This window comes from Tyto alba, unplaced genomic scaffold (genome assembly GCF_018691265.1).
Source record: "Tyto alba isolate M040663 unplaced genomic scaffold, T.alba_DEE_v4.0 Super-Scaffold_38, whole genome shotgun sequence".
NCBI lineage: Eukaryota > Metazoa > Chordata > Aves > Strigiformes > Tytonidae > Tyto > Tyto alba.
The window spans coordinates 40,790,943-40,813,025 of NW_024881313.1; the positions used below are offsets into that span (position 1 = coordinate 40,790,943).

At 48.0% G+C, this 22,083-nt stretch overlaps 1 protein-coding gene across 3 annotated transcripts in view; it reads right to left on the bottom strand.

The window, feature by feature from the left end:
- The window catches only part of LOC104367271 (SREBF chaperone), a 66,451-nt gene that overhangs the window by 12,926 nt on the left and 31,442 nt on the right, over positions 1–22,083 (bottom strand). For 2 of the 3 annotated variants that reach the window (XM_042802261.1, XM_042802262.1), the window contains exons 3-13: positions 20,623–20,752; positions 18,624–18,781; positions 14,745–14,965; positions 13,189–13,294; positions 12,047–12,219; positions 11,229–11,355; positions 6,556–6,668; positions 5,564–5,658; positions 1,699–1,827; positions 799–897; positions 127–345 (exon numbers count right to left, since the gene is read on the bottom strand). In XM_042802261.1, coding sequence (XP_042658195.1) covers positions 127–345; positions 799–897; positions 1,699–1,827; positions 5,564–5,658; positions 6,556–6,668; positions 11,229–11,355; positions 12,047–12,219; positions 13,189–13,294; positions 14,745–14,965; positions 18,624–18,781; positions 20,623–20,752 — 1,570 coding nt within the window. The remainder of the gene's footprint in view (positions 1–126; positions 346–798; positions 898–1,698; positions 1,828–5,563; positions 5,659–6,555; positions 6,669–11,228; positions 11,356–12,046; positions 12,220–13,188; positions 13,295–14,744; positions 14,966–18,623; positions 18,782–20,622; positions 20,753–22,083) is intronic. The other variant, XM_042802263.1, reaches the window with a different exon arrangement.

The following is a 22,083-nucleotide window of genomic DNA, read 5'->3' on the forward strand; positions in this document are numbered from 1 at the left end:
AGTCTAGCAGGGGAACAAGCACGCATGGAAACGTGGGGCTTTTTTCCCCCCCCCCTGGAAGCCAGTTTGGGTTGGGTTAGTGTCCAGCAGGAAGGGGCAGCGGATAACCAACGCCACGCGCCGTACCATGATGAGTCTCTGGGCCAGGCGGGTCCTGGCGAAGAAATAAATCACCCGCAGCCTCTTCGGCAGGCGCAGATTCCTGAAAGACGAGGGCTGCAGGGTGATGGTGTGGGGGGTGGCAGGCCGCAGGGCTGGCTGGCGCTCGTAGCGCTGCGAGCGGCTGGCAGGCTTCGCCGGGGGCAGGCAGGCTTCTGCGGGCAACCGCTTGTTCAGATCAGCGAGCTGCCGAGAGAGAAGCAAACCCGTGAGAGCCACGGAGGGGGAGATCCCCCCCCCCCCCCCCCAGAGAAACGTGTGTGGGGACAGCGACCTTCGATACATGCCCACCCCCGAGTTCCCACCTTCACCCTCGAGTCAATCTGTCCCAGCTTCTCCCCAGCACGCTCTCTCCCTTCTTCGCCCAGCCACGGTCGTCTGTTTGTGGCCGTGTCTCCTCCCAGCCCATCTACCCCAACCCTTCACGCTTAGACACCCGAGGGTGCCTCGCTCCCTCAGGCATCCTGTCCCCAAGCCCTGCACATGTGAATCAAGCAAGTGCTGCCCCGGAACTTTTATAGCCTGGTCTTTTCTGTTTAGAGAGTGAAAAATCTTAGGCCGTGCTTCCTCTAACCCTTCCACAGCGGCAGAGAAGGAAAACCCAAGGCAAAACCCCCCTGTTCGTGGCCCTTTCCTTACCTCCATACGGCGAATGTCAATGGACAGCACCGTAGTGAAGAAAAACATCTGCAGGAAGAAGTCAGACACCAGGCCGACCACAGCAAAGAGGCAGAACTCCTGCAGACAGGACACACTGATTAGCCACCACAGCTGCAGGGACAACGGTAAATATTTCAACTTCAGAAAAAAGGGAGGTTCAGCAAACTCCTGCCCAGAGAGCTGGCCTGAGTCTGTTTTACTGAAAAATCCCATTATCGATATTTTGTAATAGAGTTTAGTGCTAGAAAAGTCCACGTGGGAACTCAAGAGCGTATTTATTCAGATTCACATCCTTTGTTCTCCCTAGCCATAAACCATCAAAGCAGCACAGGAAAAACCCGCAGAGGATGTTTTCCCCAGTTCCCAAAGCCGTGGCAGGGCGGCAGCAGAGCTCTCAGCCTCCCGGCCAGGAGTTCCACCCCCAGGGCCAAACAGCTTCCTGCACCTCACCAGTAAACCTCAGCCCTGATTTGAAACTCCTCCGGGAGCACGGGCTGCTCGGGGACTGGACCACTCCCTCTCCAGTCACAGACAGACCACTGAAGTTGCTGCACATCTGTGCACTTGTTCGCAGCCATTCTCCGGGCCCCAGCTAAACCATTTCTGCTTAAACCCCACTTTTGGCTAATTCGGCACTGGACGGGCAAATTTCTTTCCTACGGCCCTGGAAGAAAATTCCCATCCCCACTCTCGGAAGTCTCTAAACACCAAGTATATGGGAAACCACACTTGCAAAAGCTGGTGCTTTCTAAACGCCCTGTAATGCTCCACTTTCCCCAGCAGGTGCCACTGCAGAAATAAGGAATAAAAGATTCTGCCCAGCAGCAGAAAAACAGTCAACTCCCAGCTCATCCCTATAAAACAAATGCACACTCTTACCCTACTCCCCGTAAGTACCAAGTGACATCCCTTCTCCCCCACTACATCCAAAACTTCCCAGCACCACGGAATTAAAATATTTTTGGGAGGCGTTTTGTTTCCCTCGAAGGTACAAATTTCTGCCAGGACCTGTCAGGACCCAAAAAGGATCTAGTAAACATGGAGAGATCAAGAAAGCTGAACGCCAGCGGGAGTAAGAACCTTAGGCTAAACAAGAGATGAAAGGCTCTGGCCCTCCCTTGCAGAACAGAGCTGGCAAACACCCCGTGCATTCACTGCTGGCCCGCTAGCCTGGCGACATGCTTGCTACCTACAGACCAGGCCAGGACACATCCACCTACAGGCAAGGGGAGAGGCCGCAGAGATTCATTTCTTTTGTCCCCCTCCTTCCTCCGTCTGCCCCAGCTCCTCGGGTGAGGCTGAAGGCCAACATCAGCACCGTGAAATGAAAAAGAGAGAGCATGAAAGGCTATTCAAAACCTCAAAACAAACCTTGACGCCTCCCCATCCTGTCCAAACTGGTCTCGAAACGAGCAACCAGCTGCTTGCTATTTAAAAAGCAGCGCGATACGAAAGCCGATAACCCACCAGGCCAGCTGCCCCTCCCCAAACCTCCCAGCAACAGCAGCAGAAGGAAGCACGTTCTGATCAGGCCTCTCTCTTTAGCCCCTTCCCCAGCATCCGACAGGAGGTTTTGGGAGCAGAGGGATGAAAACACAACACGGGTTCCTCTCTCAAGGAGAAAACCAGGAGAGTAAGATCCACCTGGATTTCACCCGGCCCTCAGCACACACAGGCTCCACAAACCGCAGGCTCTGCGCCGAGAGATATCAATTCTAGTAATACCTCCACTTCGGATTAGAGACATCTGAAGCTGCCAGCTCTGGAAACCTAAAATCTTCTTCTACTTGGATACTGCACGCCCTACAGGAAAACCCCAAGTGATTTCCCTGGGCGCAGGACTGGGCTCTCGGCGCGTGACCTCCGGCACAGGGCGATGGCCAAGAGGTGAAAAGCAGAGGCCGAGCGCTCGGCGCGCACGCCTGCCGCGTGCCGGCACCGTAACTGAGTAACTGAGCCAAACAACGAGACCCACGACAGCCCTGGGGGCAGGTGAGAGCTTCAGGAAAGAAATGCCCCCCCTCTTCTGTCCTTCCCCGCACCAGGCAGCACCTCCACCACCCCGGCACGGCACTGCTCCCTCGGACAGCCGAGAGCAAAGGTCCCTGCCAGATTTACGCAGCCTGGCTCTCTTTCTGCCAGCTTCCTTGGACTCTGCAACGCGGGGACAGCACGCTATCTGTACAGTGTCCTTCACTCTCAGGGACGGAGATAAGGGGTGTGCTCCAGGCTCCAGCAGAGCAGCCATCAGCCTTTAGGAGACAGCACCCCTGCGAGATTCTTCTTCTGGAGAAAGCAAGCATCCAAGGAAAGAGAGGATCACGCGGAGAGGATGCGTCAAAACGCCGTCATGAACAGGAGCGTTTGACAGAGAGGACACGGGGGGGGGGCACGGTGTCACTTTGCCCCGTGGCTCTGTCAGCACACCCTTTGTCTCCCGTAATCAGCGCGCCCTGCAAGCTCTGCTACAGCAAAGTGCAACAAGAAAGTGAACTGTCCCAGCAGCATCCACAGGGCCGGGCTGCCGGCGCCACGCTCGCCTCACACATTGCAATCTCCCAGGTCGAGCAGCGCAGCGATGGAGCAGAGGCCAAAAGGTGCCAATATAGCACATGAACGAGCCCAGTTTAGACCCAGAGGATGGACCATGCCGGCGTTTGAGCTGAGCGATCTCTGAGATCAGCTTCAGATAAAAAAAATTAGGCCACAATAGGTGGCCGGCTGTAGCCCGGGGAATTCTACCGTAGCTCCTCTCCTGCTGGCCTCTTAGCAGCTCAGGAACTGCAAAGTTTAGCCTTCAGTGCCCAGCCTGAATGTTTAACCTACTCAGATTATAATACACTTTAATCTGCAGTCTCGACTGGCGAGTTCCTGCTGTTAAAGCAAGGATATGCCCTGCCCACCCCCTTGACGCAGGTCGCGCGTGGCCAAGGAGGGCCCAGAGCAGATCCTGGGGTGCTCCTGCCCTCCCCTTGCCCACTGCCCCTGCCAGCAACTTCCAGCGACAACAAGCTGACACCTCCCTGAAGTCTGGCTGCAGAGGTGCTGGGGAATTGGTGATGAGGGTTTGTCTAGGCAGTGCTTCTGTCCGTGTAGCTCACCTGGAACAAGCCCTGCTTGCTCAAGGTCCAGAAATCAAATGGTGTCAGCTTCCTGACACAGCTCAGCGAGCGCAGGCCTGCAGAGGGGACTGCAGCAGAGAAAATAACGCACTGCGAGGCAGAAGACCTTGCCACCATTCTCAGTGCAGCACAGACCCAACGACACGACCCCTGACACATCACTCTACCTTGAGGTTTCTGTTTACCCACCCGTGAAACAGAGACAGTGATACCTGTGGTTGCAAAAACCTGCAGAATTGTCAATCTGGTGAAAGAACCCCAAACAGACTGTCCACTCCAATTCTTGAAGCACACAGTCAGCGGTAGGGTTTTGGTTTTTCCTTCCATCCACTTACAAGGTGGATTAGCCAGCTCACAAAAAGGCACTTCAAGGTTGGAATAAAGCCATCCCCACAGCAAAGACCCCGGGCAGCGTTCAGCTCTGCGGCAGGAAGCTCATTTTCACAAACACCAGGAGCATGGACGGATGGTGAGGTGGGAAATGAGCCCGTCCTCCAGCTGCCCCAGCAAAGGGACCAGGCCCACGGCCGGGGGTGACAACCACCACGGTGAGCCAACGCGAGAGGCTCCCCAAACCCCCGTGTCCTGCCAGAGCCCCTGGGTCTGAGGTGCCGGCAGCTGGAGCGAGCAGGGTCTAAGCCCCAGGAACTGGAACGGGGACCACGGGGCACAGGAGCCCGCGTGGCTGGGTCACCAGCAACTGGGGCACGTCAGGGCACGCGGGGCTGCGTGCGACCACTGGTGACTGCTGAGCCAGGTGAGCAGAGTGAGCGGCGTGGGAGCCAGGTTTGTGTGTGTCCCTGAGCCAGAGAGCTGGAGGAGCTGGTTATCAGATGGACCAGGGGCTCCAGGCCAACTGCCAGAGGGACTATGGGGCTGGGGGGGGGGACTGGGAGACGTACTTGCACTTGGAGGAGGAGGGGGGAGTGGGGGGTAATGTGTGTAAGGCAACTGGGGAGAGCGAGGATCCAGGTCCAACCATGGGATGAACAGAATCACAGCCTGGTTTGGGCTGGGAGGGACCTTAAAGCCCCCCCAGTGCCCCCCCCCTGCCCCGGGCAGGGCCCCCTTCCTCCAGCCCAGGGGGCTCCCAGCCCCGTCCAACCTGGCCTTGAACCCTTCCAGGGAGGGGGCACCCACAGCTGCTCTGGGCACCCTGGGCCAGCGCCTCCCCCCCCGCACAGGGAACAATTTCTGCCTTAGATCTCACCTAAATCTCCCCTCTGGCAGCTTAAACCCGTCCCCCCTCATCCTACCCCCACCCCCTGACCCAGAGTCCCCCCCCACCTCTCCTGTCCCCCCCTTTAAGCCCTGGGAGGCTGCTCGAAGGTCCCCCCGGAGCCTTCTCTTCTCCAGGCTGAACCCCCCCAACTCTCTCAGCCCGGCCTCCCATGGGAGCTGCTCCATCCTCCCGAGCATCTTCGTGGCCCACTCTGGGAACCCAGCGGCAGCTGCTGGCCAGGTGGCTAGCTCCTGGAGGGCTCCACGTTGCAGAGATGTCTGTATTTCCCACTAACAGACTCTTAAGCCCAACAGGGAGGGGAGCAGAATATTGCACACTGCATTCCTGCAGTGCCTACAAGCCTCTGTCCCGCAAAGTCCAACCCATCAGCCACGCTCACCTGGATGGCCGGGACAAGGGTGAAATACCCGATCAAGATGATCCCAAGCTCTGTTGCCATATTCTTCATTATCGACCAGCTCTCATTGCTCAAGCCTGGAGAAAGAACATGCAAAGACCGGTAAAAGGAGACTGTTCATTAGTGGACAGACGTGAGCACAGCAAAAAGGAATTGGATTTCCCTTCTCTAAAATTAGGTGTCTATAGACAATAGGCAAAAAAGGCACTTTCAGACTAAAATTCATCTGACCTATTTTGAATACCCAAGTCAAAGAACTGGACTGTAGACTCCCAATGTCTGTGTTAGCGGGATTATCATTAACTACAAAGGGAGCTCAGGATAACTCTCTCAGCTCCCAAAACTGCCCTGATTTAAGCAGTCAGAGGGTACTGCACGGGGCAGTACAGGGATCCAGAAGAGTAAAGGACCACTGAGGTTTTGAGTCCTGTTTTCAATCCAGGATACAGCCACCTGTATTTTTAAAACTAGATAGATTTTTCTAGGCATCACTCTAGAATCGATCTTCTCTGACGTTTAGAAACATCTTTTTAAGTTTGCCAACTCTACTTATCCATGGTTTGAGCACGCTCAAATCCATATGCAGGTACAGAGTGTATCAATAAGAGAGAAGATAATTTTATCACAGACTCAGCAGAACTTCCTATGACCTGTGGACTGCACTTACGATAACCATGACATGAGAGGTCAAGGTACTAACTATCTATACCAGGAGATACAGCTCTCCCTTACAAAACACTTTTTTAAACTTGTTTAGTCAACAGTCTTAAAAAGCAGTGCCTACAATTACAGGCTTTCTTAGTCCTTGGAATTACGAGAAACAGTACACAAGGACTAACAGAATACAATTCACATTCAGCACACCCAGTCCTTGTTTCCATCACAGACCAGAATTAAGATCATTTGCCATCTCCCAGTCCTTGGGTGACCCTGATTTTCTCTCTCTTAACAGTTTCCCAGAGCCAGCTGCATACCTTGGGCGATGCGCAGCTTCACTTCCAGGTCAACGGGCGTAGAGACAACTGACTTGGTGAGAACCAACACGTTCTCCAGGCCAATCACTACAACCAAGTATGGAAATATCTCTCTAGAAGAAACAAAACCAGAACTGAGAATGAGATCCTTGGTGAAAAAGAAGAGAAGGACGCAAGTTCAGCAGCAAACACACATCCAACAGTCAAGGTGAGGAAACACTGTCCAGTGCTCTTAGCCAAATCTCTTCTCATACAATATTACTCTGTGATGAGGTAAGGGTTCTGTATTTCATCTGCTTTGGACAGATATTAACATTTTTGCAAAGCTGCACAATTTTCTGGAAAATGGCCGTTGTAGTCTACCACTAAATTGGTCCTAATGCTTCCTAGGGTTGGGACAGTGCCCTTCTACGAGTCTCTCCAGCACCTAGTACAAAGAAAGAGGTGCAAATCAAAAAGGTGGACTTTGAACACCACTGCAGTAGACTCAGTCAGCAAACCAGCATTGTAACAAGAGGGCAGCGAGCAGGTCCCACCACCAACAGTGAAAATTCTGATAAATCACAGCTAGGCATGACATTAAACAAAACTTCTTTGAAAAAAAAAAAAAAACCCACAAACAAACTCTCAAGTGAAGAGCGTGGGCAGTGCCTGGCTCAGATCCCCAGTGGGCAAAAGCTCCCACACCTTGCAGCTGCTGTAAGCGATCCAGCCTCGGGCAGCGTAGGGGACACATGAAGGGGCTTCTCTGTTGGGAGGAGATAAATTAACGCGTGTGGAGCTCTGTTCTCCAGTACACCAGGTAGCTCAGAAGATGGAGAACAACATTAAAGGTGTATACGCTTTGTACATAAATAATCTAGATCCTGCCAGGGATAGTTTCTACCCAAGAGCCACGAAAGCACACTGAAGTGCAGTTGCCCTTCAGAATATACGCACGCAGAAAAAGCAAGACTACCCAAGGTCACCACCATGACTTTACTCAACTATTCCTCTAACCCATAATTTTTTTTCCTCTCTTTTGAACTACTTGCAGCCCTGATCAGAAGGAGCTGTTCCATGCCAGAACATGGCAGATAGTAAATCTCTTCGTTTCCCTCCAGCTAAACTCAAGCAAAAATACTAAAGTTTTCCTTGCGGGAGGTAATGGATTTGTGCTGTGCTGGGATGTACGGGTAATCCAAAAGGAGAATGTGCGTGCGTGCATGCACACACCTCCCTTGGCACGTCACTAGCAGCCAAGACAGGTAAACAACAGCATTTCAGAAGAACATCTCCTGCTTTCTGTCAGTACCTGCCATAGCCCTCAAGGACCCCCTTCCAAATGCTGTTTCAATCGCCTACAGCCATCCAACATGGGCTTCAACAGCATTTGCACACATTTGTCAGCAGCCTGTACCTTACAAGCTCAGCTGGGGAAAAACATCTGTCTGGAACCACTGCTAGCTTAGCTGCTTCATTCCAGTTGATTCCTTCAACAAAAGGCAAGCTGAAACAGCAAGAGCTCAGCTGAAAGCAAGATTACAAAAAAACAAACTCCACGCATCCTTCTCCAGGTATCCTAACCAAATTTTAGCTCTAACAACTGCACAACACATTGGTCACTTCATCTCCTGCTGCACAGGCAGTGAACTTCTGTAGTGAGTGAAAAAAAAAAATACAAATATATATAAGCCTCTCTTGGGCAACTTCCCGGTAATGTCAAAAAATCCAAAATCTAGCAAGTATAACTCAGTCCTGCCTTTATCTAAAGCATTTTCAGCCCATAACCTGCGTCATTCCTCCAAGCAGTACTTTAGGACAGGAGACAGATCTAAGAAAAGCTCTTCGTAATCCTCAGGGAGGGAAATCTCTCCATAAAGAGAATGCAACAAACACGAGGGAGAACTCTGGTGCCCGGCAGAGCGCAGCGCCGTCCTGCAGAGCACGTTATCTGCAGAGCACGCTGCTGCAGAGCCCTTGCAGAGCCCCGGCCTTAGGCACAGTCCTGCAAGACAGGCAGGGGGTCCCCCTGCCATTTCCAGGTAAGCTGCAGTAAGCCCTGAGAAGGCAGTGCAAATACGGAAAAGAAAACTCATCGTTCTCTCACCAACTATGTCCTACTCAAACCGCAGCTTCTACTGCGGAAGATAATTAACTGATAGTCCCAGGTTATGAGTTTCAAGAGTCCTTGAAGGGTCAGCAGTTTCCACGTGAAATGACCAGCAGTTTCAAAGCAATGAGACATCAGCTTTTCTTGAAGAGTAATGCAACCCCGCGCGGGACAAACACAAGCTGCTCACGCCCTGCAGCTCCAAAACCTGAGTTCACGTGTCCCCAGCTCAGCAGGAGGCAGGTGGCAAGAGATCCTCGTTGTATTTTCCACCACACAATGCCAAGCACTGAGAAAGAGCTCCTAAGAGGAAGAGCAAGGGGAGATGCCGTATCGTGTCCATCTACTGAAACATTTACACTTCGCTTACCGCTTCGGTGACGGAAGGTGCTGCATCATAGCATGATCCAGCACCCCAGAGTCAACAGAAACACTACTTCCAACTCAAAGAAAATGCTTCTTCTCTGACTCCATATATACTTGTGAACAATCTCTGGTTTATCCAGTATGTTTGGAAGATTTAATAATTTATCACGTCAACCCCTCTTAAATGTTCACATTTGAGCTGGTCTGTTCAGGCCTTTTTTTATAGGCAACAAGGGGTTCCTAATTTCAGACTGTGATTCCTCTAACCTCGCCGAGACGCCAACCGGTGGGTTGGTGGCTTGTGCTCTGGCCTCACCTGGAGACTCCTCCAGCCCACCAGCGCGCAGGAATCCCACTGCCAGTGAACTCCAGGCATTCCCCTCACCTCTGTTTATTCCTTCTTAAATCCTGCACAGATCATGTCACCTATTTTCGCCTAGTTTTCTTTTCCATAAAATAAGATTACTGCCTACCTCACCTATAATCGTTTTACTTCATTATAGAAGTTCATTGATCACGATTAAGGTCTAGTTTATATATCATATCTGCAGCAAGCTAACAGCTTTATTTGAAAACCTTACAAAAGCCAACGAGGGAAAAAGGCTTATCATAAATACAGGTACCATTAAAAACAAACACACCCACACCTGCAAGGCTCTGCTGTAAACAAAACGGATTAAAAAGGCTGAAAGTCAGATCAAAGTTTGACTGGACTCTGCACCCTAAACTGGCCAAATCCTAGCACGTTGCCACTGGTATGTGGCACACCAAGAACATGCTGTCTCCAGACAGATTAGAGGGAAAGTTCTCTGGCAGACACTGGGGAATCAGGAAAAGGTCACTCACCAAAAGTAAAAGAAACCTCAATGTCATCAGACACCACCACCACCAAATCCAAGGGTCTTCCATCTAATTAGACACAATTTATAAAGTATTGCAAGAATTAAGTTTCAACCCCAAAGGAAATTGTCCACGCAATCATTTTAAGGCAAAGAAATTTTGTTGAAAAACTAGTTTTAGAAATAGAGACTGAATTAACTCCTTCTATCTGTGTGACAACAGTAAGGGTGATAGGATACAAAGACCTCGGACATTGCACTAACCAAAACTGTTCCTCTGGATTGTATTTGCATTCAAATATTGCCTTTTTTCTTGCATTAAAATTACAAACTCCCAGTGGATCCTATCTGTTGTATCTGTACAGCTCACAGAACAATGTGCTTTTGATAAATAATTAAGGTTCCAAGGCACCACAGCAGTAAAAACAGAAACAGCAAGTATTTAATTTTCTGAGGAGAATTATTCATAGCTCTTTTAGGCTTCTGGAAGAGAAATTCCTCCACCTAGGTCTGGCTCCTGGTAAATTATCACCAGCATTAAGGAGTCTTCCTCATGGGTCAGACTTTTCATTGTTCCTGCGGTGTATAGCTCCAAGGAGGAGATGGGAAGAAAAACGATGGCTATTTCCTTAACTACTTAGGAAAGGGATTGGAAAAATCAAAAGAAAGATTCTGAACTGAACTTTAATTAATGAGAGATGAACAGTGGGTAGAACTCGGGTAGGTGAGGTGCCAGTTGGAGCTTTCTCAGGGGTTTCCAGCTTGACTCAAATGTCACACACGGCAGTAAGCACATCAAAAGCCCCACATGCCAACTCTGACATGCGCAGGAACCCCAGTTAAAAGGAGAGCCGACAACTATCAGTGGTGGGTGCAAAGTCACCCAGGTAGTCTCCCAGGTACAAACACCACAGGTCAGTTCTGCCACCTTGAAAGGTTTTTCCTGAGTAAAATGTAATGAACCCCGTCAGCCAGAGAAAAGGCAACAAGCCCTTCTGGATGCTACAAGTCACTGCAGGAGGAAGGAATGTGAGAGCCTGCTCTGCTGCCAGGATATCAAGTTATGAACAAGATGTTGTCCCAACAATTCCTTCTGCCTCTGCTTTAGGCAGAAAGACCCAAATGCTAAGCAATAAGGCATCTCCAGGAAGACTGGGACCAAGGCAGGTTTATTTGCTGCCCAGCAGAGCGACACGTGGCCCTTCAGCCCAGGAGAGCACCTGATGATAAATCTGCACAGCGGTGTACGAAATAGCATCGCACAAGCTCATCTGAAAAATACCAGATCTTAAAGATTAAGGATTTAACAGCTGTTTTCAAATTATTTCACCTCCATCTACCCTTCTTTAGGAAGAGGTTTGGTGCTGGAAACATACCCTCCATTAAGAGTAGGTGTCAAACCAAACAGTGTGCACAGCCCCACGGACATGAGGAGAGAGCTGAGCACCGTCACAACCGCTGCCAGTGCCAGCCCCCATTTCGATTTCACCATGTCAATCTTCCCTGGAAAACAGAATGCAAAGTCTCCGTTACCAAGCAGAAGAAAATGACATATTAATAAAAAAATCAAGACGGGATCCTCATTCTGACTTATTTCAGCAGGTAGCTTAATGCACTTCTGCAGCCCAGAAGCGATGGTAGTTCAGTCTCACTGTCTGAAATGCAGCTCCCAGACCCTCCCAGCCTGTCACAAGGGTGGGACAGAGGATAGTGCATGGCTTGCAGCTCAAACTAGTTCCAGTACATCACTGCTGAGGCATGAAAAAAAGAAACTTGAATGTGGCTAGTAAGATCTACACCCACGAGCTCAGAACATGTGTTTGATCTGTCTGACAATGAATTTGTCTCTCTAAGCTGGAAAAAATGTCATTACTATGGCTTTTAACGCCGCCTAAGAGAGAAAACACCTCAGAAGGTATCACAAGGAGTAACACCACACTGGCTAAGAGGGACAAATTAGCAGAAATCGGATAAACAGGACTACTAAATCTCTCCTTGACAGTCCAGGGCGGCATTCCACCACCACCTTTCGTGCTGAAAGGGGGGGAACTGCAATGCTACGAACAGGACTCTCTCGTCTCTCTCATCTGTAGCCAGGGAAAGGGACTGCACCACTGATCCCTTACATATACTCAGCTGGCAGGTGGCTTACTAGCTTGCTCTCCCCTCCAGGCGCTCCACCCCACAAACCTACGTGTGGAGAAGTAGATGTAAGCGAAGAGAATAATGTAGGTGGTGACGAGGGGTATCAGCTCAGCGATGCCAATCTCCTCCTTGAAGTGGACGTGAACGATGCTCTCCTCTCGCAGCGTGCAGTTAGGGCTGGGGTGCAGCAGCTTGAGGCGAGAGCGGAGGCTGCTGAGGAACCTGAGACGAAAAGCACGCGGAGGGATGTCACTCACACTGTCCCCAGCAACCAGCACGCAATTCCAAGGAGGAGCTCCGTGGGTATGGATCAGTAGGAAGAAGCTCCATAGATTCACACAGACTTACAAAGCACGGTTCTCTCTAGGCCTGACTCCTAAGTCTGTTCCTCTGCGGCCCAAACTACATTCGGCACATCTGTACTGTGGCAACCTCACAGACCTTGATTCCTCTACAAAGATTCAAAGACAGCTGTGAAGACTCAGCAAAACTACTTGGAGCAAGGGCTCGTCATCCAAAATCTTGGCCCCGGGGAACAGAACATGCCGTAGTCTCAAACATCCCCTGAATTCTACCGAAGTGCAGCTGATGAAAGGCGCTACCTGACACTCCTTGAGGCTGAAGGGTTCTTGCACGGGTGGCAGCGGAGCAAGTTCGACTACTGTGCTGCCAATTCTGTCCTGGGCATTCCCCAGGGAATTCTGTGCAGCACCGAGCAGAACGTTTAGTCCTCAGAGCTGCTCAAACCAAGCCAGCTTTGCCAACACTGCCGAAGGGGTTTCACAGTTGGTACCGCCTGAGTCAGTGCTTACTGGAAAGCAGACTGCTCCGTGTACCAGGAACTGGGTCAAAACAGACCTGCTGGGCCTTGGCTGCAACCCTGACAGCCCCGTGTGCAGATGAAGCCATCATCAGAGGAACTCCCACTGGCAGCTTTGGGTATTATATATACTTTGCCTTAAAGGGAAACTGAGAACTGATAGTATTGTGTTTCCTTAAAACACAGCAAGTTTTCTCCCCAAAACAACACCCTGGTTTTCTATAGCACGTTCAGAAGATCCTAAAATACTCCAACACACAAGAAAATGGAGAGTAAAGAAATACATAATAATCAGAGTAGAGAAAACGGCAAACTCGCCAAGAATTGAACACGGGATCCCTAACACAAACAGTGCACCTGAAGCTCCTCACCTGGAATCGTATCGCTGGAGACCCAGTGTGACAGTGTACGATACCACTCGCTTCCTGTTATAGAGGTTCACCCCGCTGTACTTCCCAGGCAGTCCAAACAACAGATCTGCAAAAGCACGGTACGAATGGAACGTTAGGATAACAACAAGAATAAACAAAAAAGCGGAGATACAAGAGGTGTTCACTGTAGGAACGCTGAATGAGAACTACTGCTCTTATGGGAAGCACTTTCTCAGGGCTCTGGTGAGACCTTATCAATGCTGACAAATACCCGGTGCAGGGCAGTAAAGAAGATGGAGCAACTCTTCCCAGTGGTGCCCAGTGGCAGGACAAGAGGCAATGGGGACAAATTAAAACACACGAAATTCTCTTTAAACACAAAAGAAGTCTTCCTTCCTGGGGGGAAGTTGTCTGTCCTCGTTATCTTCTTCCTGAGCGGGCAGCCAGCAGCAGACAAGGTCTGCCCTCTAATCCTACCCCATAAGCTCTCACCTAGCTGGTCACTCGTTCCTAAGCAAAGCTCCACGCCTGCACACACCTCTACCTCCTCGTCTTTGCTCCCCAGGCTCCGGTGTCAGTGGACAGGCACGTCAAGAAGGCACCCAGTTTGTCCTTCAACAGAGGAGACGGGCATTATCTTTAAGGATGCAGTCAAAGAAACCCTTGGACGTTTCTTTTTGTGCATGTTGGAGTGTGATTTACACAGTTCCAAGAAGACTTTGCATTGCAAAGGACTACTTAATGTCCCTTCTGTTGATCCTTTCTGCTAAAATGCAAGACTTTATGCAATATGAAGAACACTGCCACCCTTCCCAGGAATTCCCAGGAGACTGTAGACCTCTACCTCATCTGTGAATGAGCGCTCAAAGTGAGGCTCCATGTGCTCCAAACCACAGTGTGCACACACTCTGGATGCTCAAAAAATAAACTTTAAAACAAATTCACTCTAGGGTTACAAAATCTCTTTTCAGACATGTCATGCTATAGGCTTCCCAACACTTAAAAAGTTCCTTTAAAACCAAAGGAATGGCATTTCCTCTGGCGTTATGGAACCACTAAACAGTACGATTCCAGACATGGTCAGGCTTATTTTTTTAATTAAGAGAGAAAAATACTTTTATGATATCCAGTGTCAACTCAGGGTATATGCAAGCAACTATCAGTGAATGCCCAAGGAGCAGGATGAATGTTCATTTACCTGTGACAGTAAGACAGTCTTTGAGCATGACAGACAATAGCATGAGGAAAGAAGACAGGATAGAGCATATGAAGAGGAACAAAAAGACTTGGACAAGTTACCTGCTATTTTTACACCTACAGAAAGGACTCTGACTGAGTGGCATTATTCACTTTTCACAGATACAGAACTGAGTTCACATATAGATTTAAAAAGAGAGATGACATGTATTTGGTAGCTTTGTTTCGGACGCTGTGAGTAAGAAAATGCCAGCCAATTTGTTAATATTGGCAATTTAGACATTGGAGATACTGAGGACAAAACAGTGATGAAAGCTGTAGGCATTTCTCACAGCTGCTTTGGTGTTTCAGCGTCTCACCTTTGAGAGTAGCTGATGTTTGTAACGTCTTTGGTTCATGCTGGTGGATGGTTTTGATGATATCTGGGTCAGCATTAAACCGCTCTCGGTCGTTCTGCCAGAAGTTCCCTGGAGACAGTAACAGACAGCCGTGTTCGGGGAGCAGATTCCGCAGCTTCTTGAGGCCAGGCAGAAGGTCTGTTACCTGAAGGCAAACTTCCTCCAAGCTTTTGACACCAGAACTGAAACGCAAACAAAGGTCAGTCACTGCCAAGTACGCTGCAACTCCCACAAACACCAGGCAAAGCTGCCGAGACGCATACCCGGAGGATCTGCCTCGCCACGTTACTGCTCTCGTTCTTCCTGCCCACACAGCTTCCACTCTTCACCCACCCTAGGTGCCACAATTTTCAGCTCCACATTTCAGATGCCTCCAATCTACAGAGAAACTCTCTCCCTGGAATTCTTCTTCAAAGACCTTAAACTCCTCTGAATGCTCCTTTCCACATATGCAATGGGACATTTTACAGGAATTTTTAATAGCCTTCCTGAGGTGGATTATTTGAGGTCTACAGAGTGCTCTAAAATGTACAAAGGATTCAATACCTGCAACTGTACAAAATGTTTCCAGAATTCCTCCGCGTTATACGGAAAAGAAAATGCCTTACAGGTTCAGAAATGAATAGAGGCGTAACTGGCATGAAATGAAACTTGTGTTTGTTCCCAAACTTCATTTTAACACAATCGCATAATCCTTATCAACAAGTAATTCAAGCAAGACTCAACTTGGGCTTACAGCAGGATCTGGCTGTGAAGGTTTAGTGCCAAAACCTGTCAGCACGCTTTCTGGCTAGATAGGGAAGCGCCGCCGGTCCAAAAGAGAGCGCTTCCCCCTACGCGCTACAGGCAACTGGTGGGATTTGCCCAGGAAGGGAATATTTAACCAAGGCTAAGTTGAAGTTTAAGAGACCAGCCCTTCCCTGGCTCCAGCCTCACAGATTACAGAGAAGGTGGCTCCAGAAGACAACTCAGTTAGGGTCCTGTTGTAAAATGCCTTCTCTGGAGTTTTTTTTTCTATAATGATTACGAAGAGCAAACATGGAAACCAACTGATGATGATTTGAGTTATGTCTTTGTGAAAACTCCCTTTGGAATCTATATCCTGTCACTCTATGGCAAGACACCTAGGAGAGTCGCAGCTAGCAGGAGGAAATACTAGAGAATATGCTCGAAAATACTGTGTTTATAGGAACAGAAGCTTTCTGAACGGTAATTTGAAGGAACTGATGTGGTGATGCCTCTGATAACTGCTCCAGGAAGAGTAAGACAACTATTGCTTTGTATTTCAGCTCTAGTGAACTCTGAAACCTAGCAGTGACAGCAGTTTATACTGCAGATAAGCTTATGCACGTTCTTGTTTGTGAGGCAAACACACACAGCTGACGTCCGTCCCTACCAGCATGTTGTGGATGCAGAGTGATACCGAAAACATGAACTGGAGCAAACTACAAATTTCAGGTCACTTCTGGCTTTTTCACAAGCGATGACTGCTCAACAGTTTCAGCAAGCTTCCAGCTGATGGAAATATAAACACCTTCTGTTTCCTATCCAGTTGTCAATAATCTCCAGCTGCTTCTGTACGTTAGTATAAAAAGAATGCCTTTTCTGATACTAAGAAAATCAGCTGCACTCAACTTCGATACTGGCAAAAGCAACTGACAACAAGGAACTTTATAACGACTTTTGCGACAACTTCAGAATTTGTCTCCAAGTTAGATATCACCAGAATGGGAGCCCTTATCCCAAGGTTTAGGTCTAACTACGTTAAGTCTTTTTCTTCTGGTGGCCATGGAAGTGTAATTTTGCTTCCATGCTGCACCACTGTTCATCAAGGGCAACACCAAGGGGAGATAATGAGAAGACAACACGCATCCTGGGAGCAAGTTGTTTCTAACTTGTAATTGGCAACTTTATAGAGATCACTATCTGAAGTTACACATATGATAAAGGAGGAGATGAACTGAAAACACAGAAACAATATCAGTGTCAAGGTTTTGTGAGCTGGTAGGAACGAGCTCCGTATTTAACAGCATATATCGTATTTCTGAAAAAATTACCACAGAGAGAGCAGGCAGCCAGCTTGCAAGGAATGGTTTAAAAAAAAAGGGACAAATCATCAGGCAGAACAGTAAAGTGGACGCTCTCAAAAATGAAGCCGCGAAGGATGCAGTCAAGGAAACATGAACAAGCAGTTAATCTTCCCTACCTGTGTTAGAGGACAAAGAATGAACAAAGCTTCTGGCTGCAAAGCTAGCAGATGATTGAAGACTCTAATCTCACCATTTCTCACCACACCCGGCCTGTTCTCAGCATCATTATTCTCACTGAATGTAGACAGACAAGTAGGGAAGCGTTTCTGCCCTTAGAAAGTAAACTCGGCCAAGAACTTGACCACAGATGAAAACTTAGAATTTGAAGGAAAACTTATTTATAAAAAAAAGAGGCAAGTTAATGTGTATCAAGTGCATTCTGGGTTTACAAAGAGAGAGCATGCCAAACTAGTTTGAGCATTCTTTTCTTTAAAATGCCTGACTTCTGGGATGGGGAAAGTACAGATGATCTCATCTGCTTGGGCCCCGGTAAAGCTTTTGGAGCCGCACTACACAGAAAATGCTTTAGTTCACAAAAGGAAAGACACAAAAATTAGCCAAAAAAACCTGTGATGTGGTAAAGAACTAGGTTAAAAGGAGAATGGTCATGGAGCTGCTGAAAGGGGAACCACCGGTCGTGAGGAAAACAAAGTGGAATTTCTCAGTCAGTTCAGAGATCCAGGATTATTACGTATTTTTATTATTAACCTTGGAATAAGATATAAGGACATCTGCCAATGACACAAAATAAAGAAACACTCTTAACAGAGAAAAGGAACAGAGTATCTGAAACGGATGACGTGAGGGCTGGAATAAATTTAATCCCCATTCTATTAACAGTACAAAGTGCGAGGCCGTGCACTCGGGCACTAAAAAGAGTTTCTGCTACAAGATGGGAGCTCATCAGCTGGAAATGACAGAGAGTGACACGGAGACATTAATCAATCACTTCATAATGTGTAAAACTGATGTGCCTGGCCATGAAAAAAGGGACCTGCAATCTCCCTGTATTTCAGGAAAGGCATGTCTATGGACAATAACACGCAAATGAGACTTCTCTGAGAATACTGTTCTAATCCCCCACGTTTGGGAACGCGACACTAACAGTGCCAAGGGGAGCAACCAACACGGAGCCACCTTACCAGAGTCAGCCAAGAGTTTCATATGTTTAGCTTAACAAACAAGGGTTTGGGGTGGGGAGTACGAGTTCTCCCTGTAAGTATCTGGAAGCAGAGGAAAGCTATTTTTGTACAAAGACTATGTCTGGACAAAACCAAGCAGGTATAAACTGGTCCTAAAGATAGCCGAAGTGGAAAGTGAGGAGAAGGTTCCTGACCACGTGAAATTCTAGAAGAGCTTCACAATAGGCATGGTGGGGTCAAATGAGCTTGCTTTAATACAAAGCTTGCATGCTTATAAAGGGATTATATGACGCTGCTATCTGCTGTAACAGGTATAACCTTGGAGGCCCCTTCCACACCTCTCTGCCTAGGATTCTGACTGGAAGGTTCCTGACAGCTGTCAGTGACTAGAGGACAGGCAAGCTCTGCAGCACAAAAGCCAAGCTGCTCTACATGCAGGATGGATATGATGTCACTTGTTAGCAGTGATGGCTCATTGTCTTTTAATTTTGAGAATCTTACAAATGCAAAGCTAATAATCAGACTTACGAGGCAGTAATTTAGAAGATGGGTGTGTACCACAGTGGGTCAGTCTGCCTTCTACACCACCTTTAATGAACAGTAATTACCTGTCTCTCAGGGCATGGTTTCTAATCTCCTCCACTAGCTGGAAGACGCGGGAGAGGGGTGAACGAAATACATCGACAGCGAGGAAGTTCTTCTGCCATGGGGAGACGGTAGCTTTCACAAAGATCTGCTGAATGTAGGCCACAGGAGCACCAACATACTGTGGGGCAAACCAGAGGGAGAATGAAAACACACGCTGAGTGGGAAGCTGCTTAGCAGAATCAGACCACAGCTTGGCAACCTCTCAGGAAGGGGTTTGCCAGACTATATTTTCCTTTCCCAAATTAGAGGTGAAACATGACAGCACTAACTTAGCAAGAACAAAAAGAGTCTGTTTCTCGAAGAGGCGAAACGCCACTGACCATTTTGGCACCAGTCTGTTGCGCTGCTTTGTGAGGCAGAGGCTCCTGGCTCCTGCTGAATTTGGTACTGCAGTGGAAGGCAGGAGCAGGGACTCACAGATGCCTCTCACAGCGCTGCGGTTCCCCCAACCTGTGCTGATTCTGCTGTGCGCCACTTAAACCTCCCTGGTCTCTGTGCCCAGGCTGCTGACCCTGCTCAGGGGACTGCAGCGCTGACATGCCGGGGCAGCCAGAACTTTTGTGCTCTGCTAGCTGAACTAGGCAATAAAGCAGAAAGGAAGATTTAATCAGCCAGCAGCAGCCCCAGTTAACAGCAAAGCGCAAAAGGCCCTCAGTGGCACCAGGGAGCGTAGAAGGCAGCAAACGATTTCAATCACAGTGAGAAGAGCACACATGGAGAGAGTAGAGAGCTGGAGGCACCACAAGCATTAAGCCAACAGGTAACTTCTACTTAAGAGAGACCCTGGAATAAAAAAGAACAACTCAAGTTACAAAGGATGGTATTAGAGTTGTTTCCTCACTTCCTGGGCCAGGTTATCAGCCTTCTTGGAAAGCATCTGGGTTCCAATTTGCTCATAGAAAAGAGAAGTTAATTCCTTACCCTTAACATAAACATCTAAGTCCCATTTACCTGCATGATACATATCAGCCAATTAAAAAACAAAACAAAACAAAAAAACAAAACAAAACAACAAAAAACAAAAACAAAAACAAAACAAAACAACAAACCCAAACCCCACCTGTAGATTATACTCAGTTCACCAGGTTCCTCAAGCATCCCTACACTCCCTAGACCACACTGTAGTAGCTAGCTCCACAGACAGCATCTTTGCCTGCCTGAACCAAAATTCAAATGAAAAATTCTTGATTGTGACCTTAAGAAAAAAGCCTGTGTCTTGGGAGGTGAAGCCTAGACTACCTACATCATCAGAAAAAACCCACCCGCTCGATGCATTATTTTTAAAGGCAAAGGAAAGAAAAATGCAAGAGTTGAGGAGCTTCTTCCACCTCCAGGCCAGAGAGACATTCCCATTCTGACGGCTAGTTAGGGATCTTGGAAGGATAAGCTGGTTGACAGCCAGAATCCAGATCCCTTCAGAGAGAGGCTGACAATACCAAAACCACCATCACGACGACTGGTGGCATCTCCACAGACAGTTACAGCAGCAAAGGCTGACTAAATGCTACTCTCAGCCCTCCCAGGAGGCCAAGGGCAGGTGTGTGAAGTGGTGTCAGCAGGAGGCTGCTTCTGCTCGAGGGGCACCGCATGCTTTTGTATCGCATTAGGAAATTGGGGCCTGTTGTGCCAGAACCCATCATTAAACTTATTTAAAACCCAATAGTGCTTTAAAAAGCGTACTACTTGCCTTAGATAAAGTTATCCTTGAAAGATGGGCTCTTAAACAGAGTTGCAAAGCTTTTAACTATTGCGAATGCCTAGCATCCATTTTTCTGACAGAGAAAGACTAATACAAGACAAACACAACCTAAACTTAGCAGTTACACAAAGCAACACGTCACCAGAAATGTTCTGTTGATTACAGCAAAGCCTAGGTAAGACAACAGGGATGTTTCACCGCCTCATCTGCCCCCAGGCCCCCGCCCCACGGGCACCCAGCCACCCCAGAGCAGGACTCACCCAGTCGGGACGCTCGCCGAGGTCCCCTTGCTGCAGACCCACCTCTGGAGAGGGGGGAGAGTAATCCTTCACGGGGGTGCTGTACTCCACAGGTCCTGTTCCAGGCAGCGGCAGCTTCAGCAGCGGGTAACTATGGTTAAGGCATAAGCAAGAAACATTGTGCTTAGGGGTTTGGTTTTGTTTTTTTTGTGTCTTTTTTTTTTTTTTTTTTAAAAACTAGGCTTTTAGACAGAAGAGCTCAAAAAATGAATGAGCCATGAAAAATGAGCTCACTCCTGCTAAATCCAACCTCTGCAGGACGGGAGACACAGCTGCAATACAGGAGGGCTTTAGCTGTCATAGGAACCATTTGATGTGTTTCCCCCACACGAGACAGAATTGGTCTTTCTCCTTTGGAAAGGGATAACTGAAAGTCCTGAGAGAAAAAGAAGGGAAGTTTTTGCAGGACCTCACCTGAATTACTGTCCATCACCTGAAAATTAGCAGTGCTAAAATCATTAAGTACAGCCACACCTCTGCTATTCTGTAGTCCCCACAAAAAAAAAAAAGAAGACACATTCATTGTATTCAGATGGCTGCTTTCCTGGCCCAAACCCTATACTAATCACCTAATTTTCCGCATTAAGATTTAAACAATTTCTAATATTTATCATTAACTTCATTAGTCCTCAGAGCACTTTCAACAGTAGCAATGAGACACCAAAACAACTATGAAATATTTATCTTCTTGCTCCTTTGCTACTACAATCTTCAAATGATTGTAGCAGCTAACCCACAACAAAGACTTGAAACTACTTGGAAGTTGAGAAACCGAGGTTTCAGAGAGTTTACAATAGAGTTTTTAGCTCCGGAGGTTCTGAAAACTGATTAGAACCATATCAGAATTGAACTGGTGGAAAAAGTAAGACTGCTGTTAGAGATTTCGGCCAACAAGTGGGAATTGTCAGCACCAAAATGAACCAGAGACATGACACTCCTGGGCTTTTTGTTGCCTGATGCACAACCACCTATCGGGCCTTAAATTTCTGACCTATTTTCCCACTTACAGCTAGCTGAACTTCTCTTGCCAGAATAAATATAAAGGCTTTGGAATTGTTTTCATGCAATATTTTGCCCACTTAGTTGGGATCAACTTTAATCATCAAAGGTGGAGGGGACAAGCAACAGATAAAAACAAAGTTTCAGACTGAACAACAAAAGGCTGAGAAAAACCAATGAAATTAGAAGCAAAGCTTGGTGGATTTGCTATTTTATTAGTCTGACAAAAATACAACATCTAATTATCATCACTTCATTGTGCAATGGGAGGAAAAAAGAATAATAAAATCATGTAACACATCAGAAGTGAAAATGCCCCACAAAAGCCACAATCTAGAGACACAGCTCAGCCTCTTTTCTCTCACAATCAGCAATCAGTTTTAGTCCTTCTAAACGACACGTAGCACCTGCTTGTCACAAATG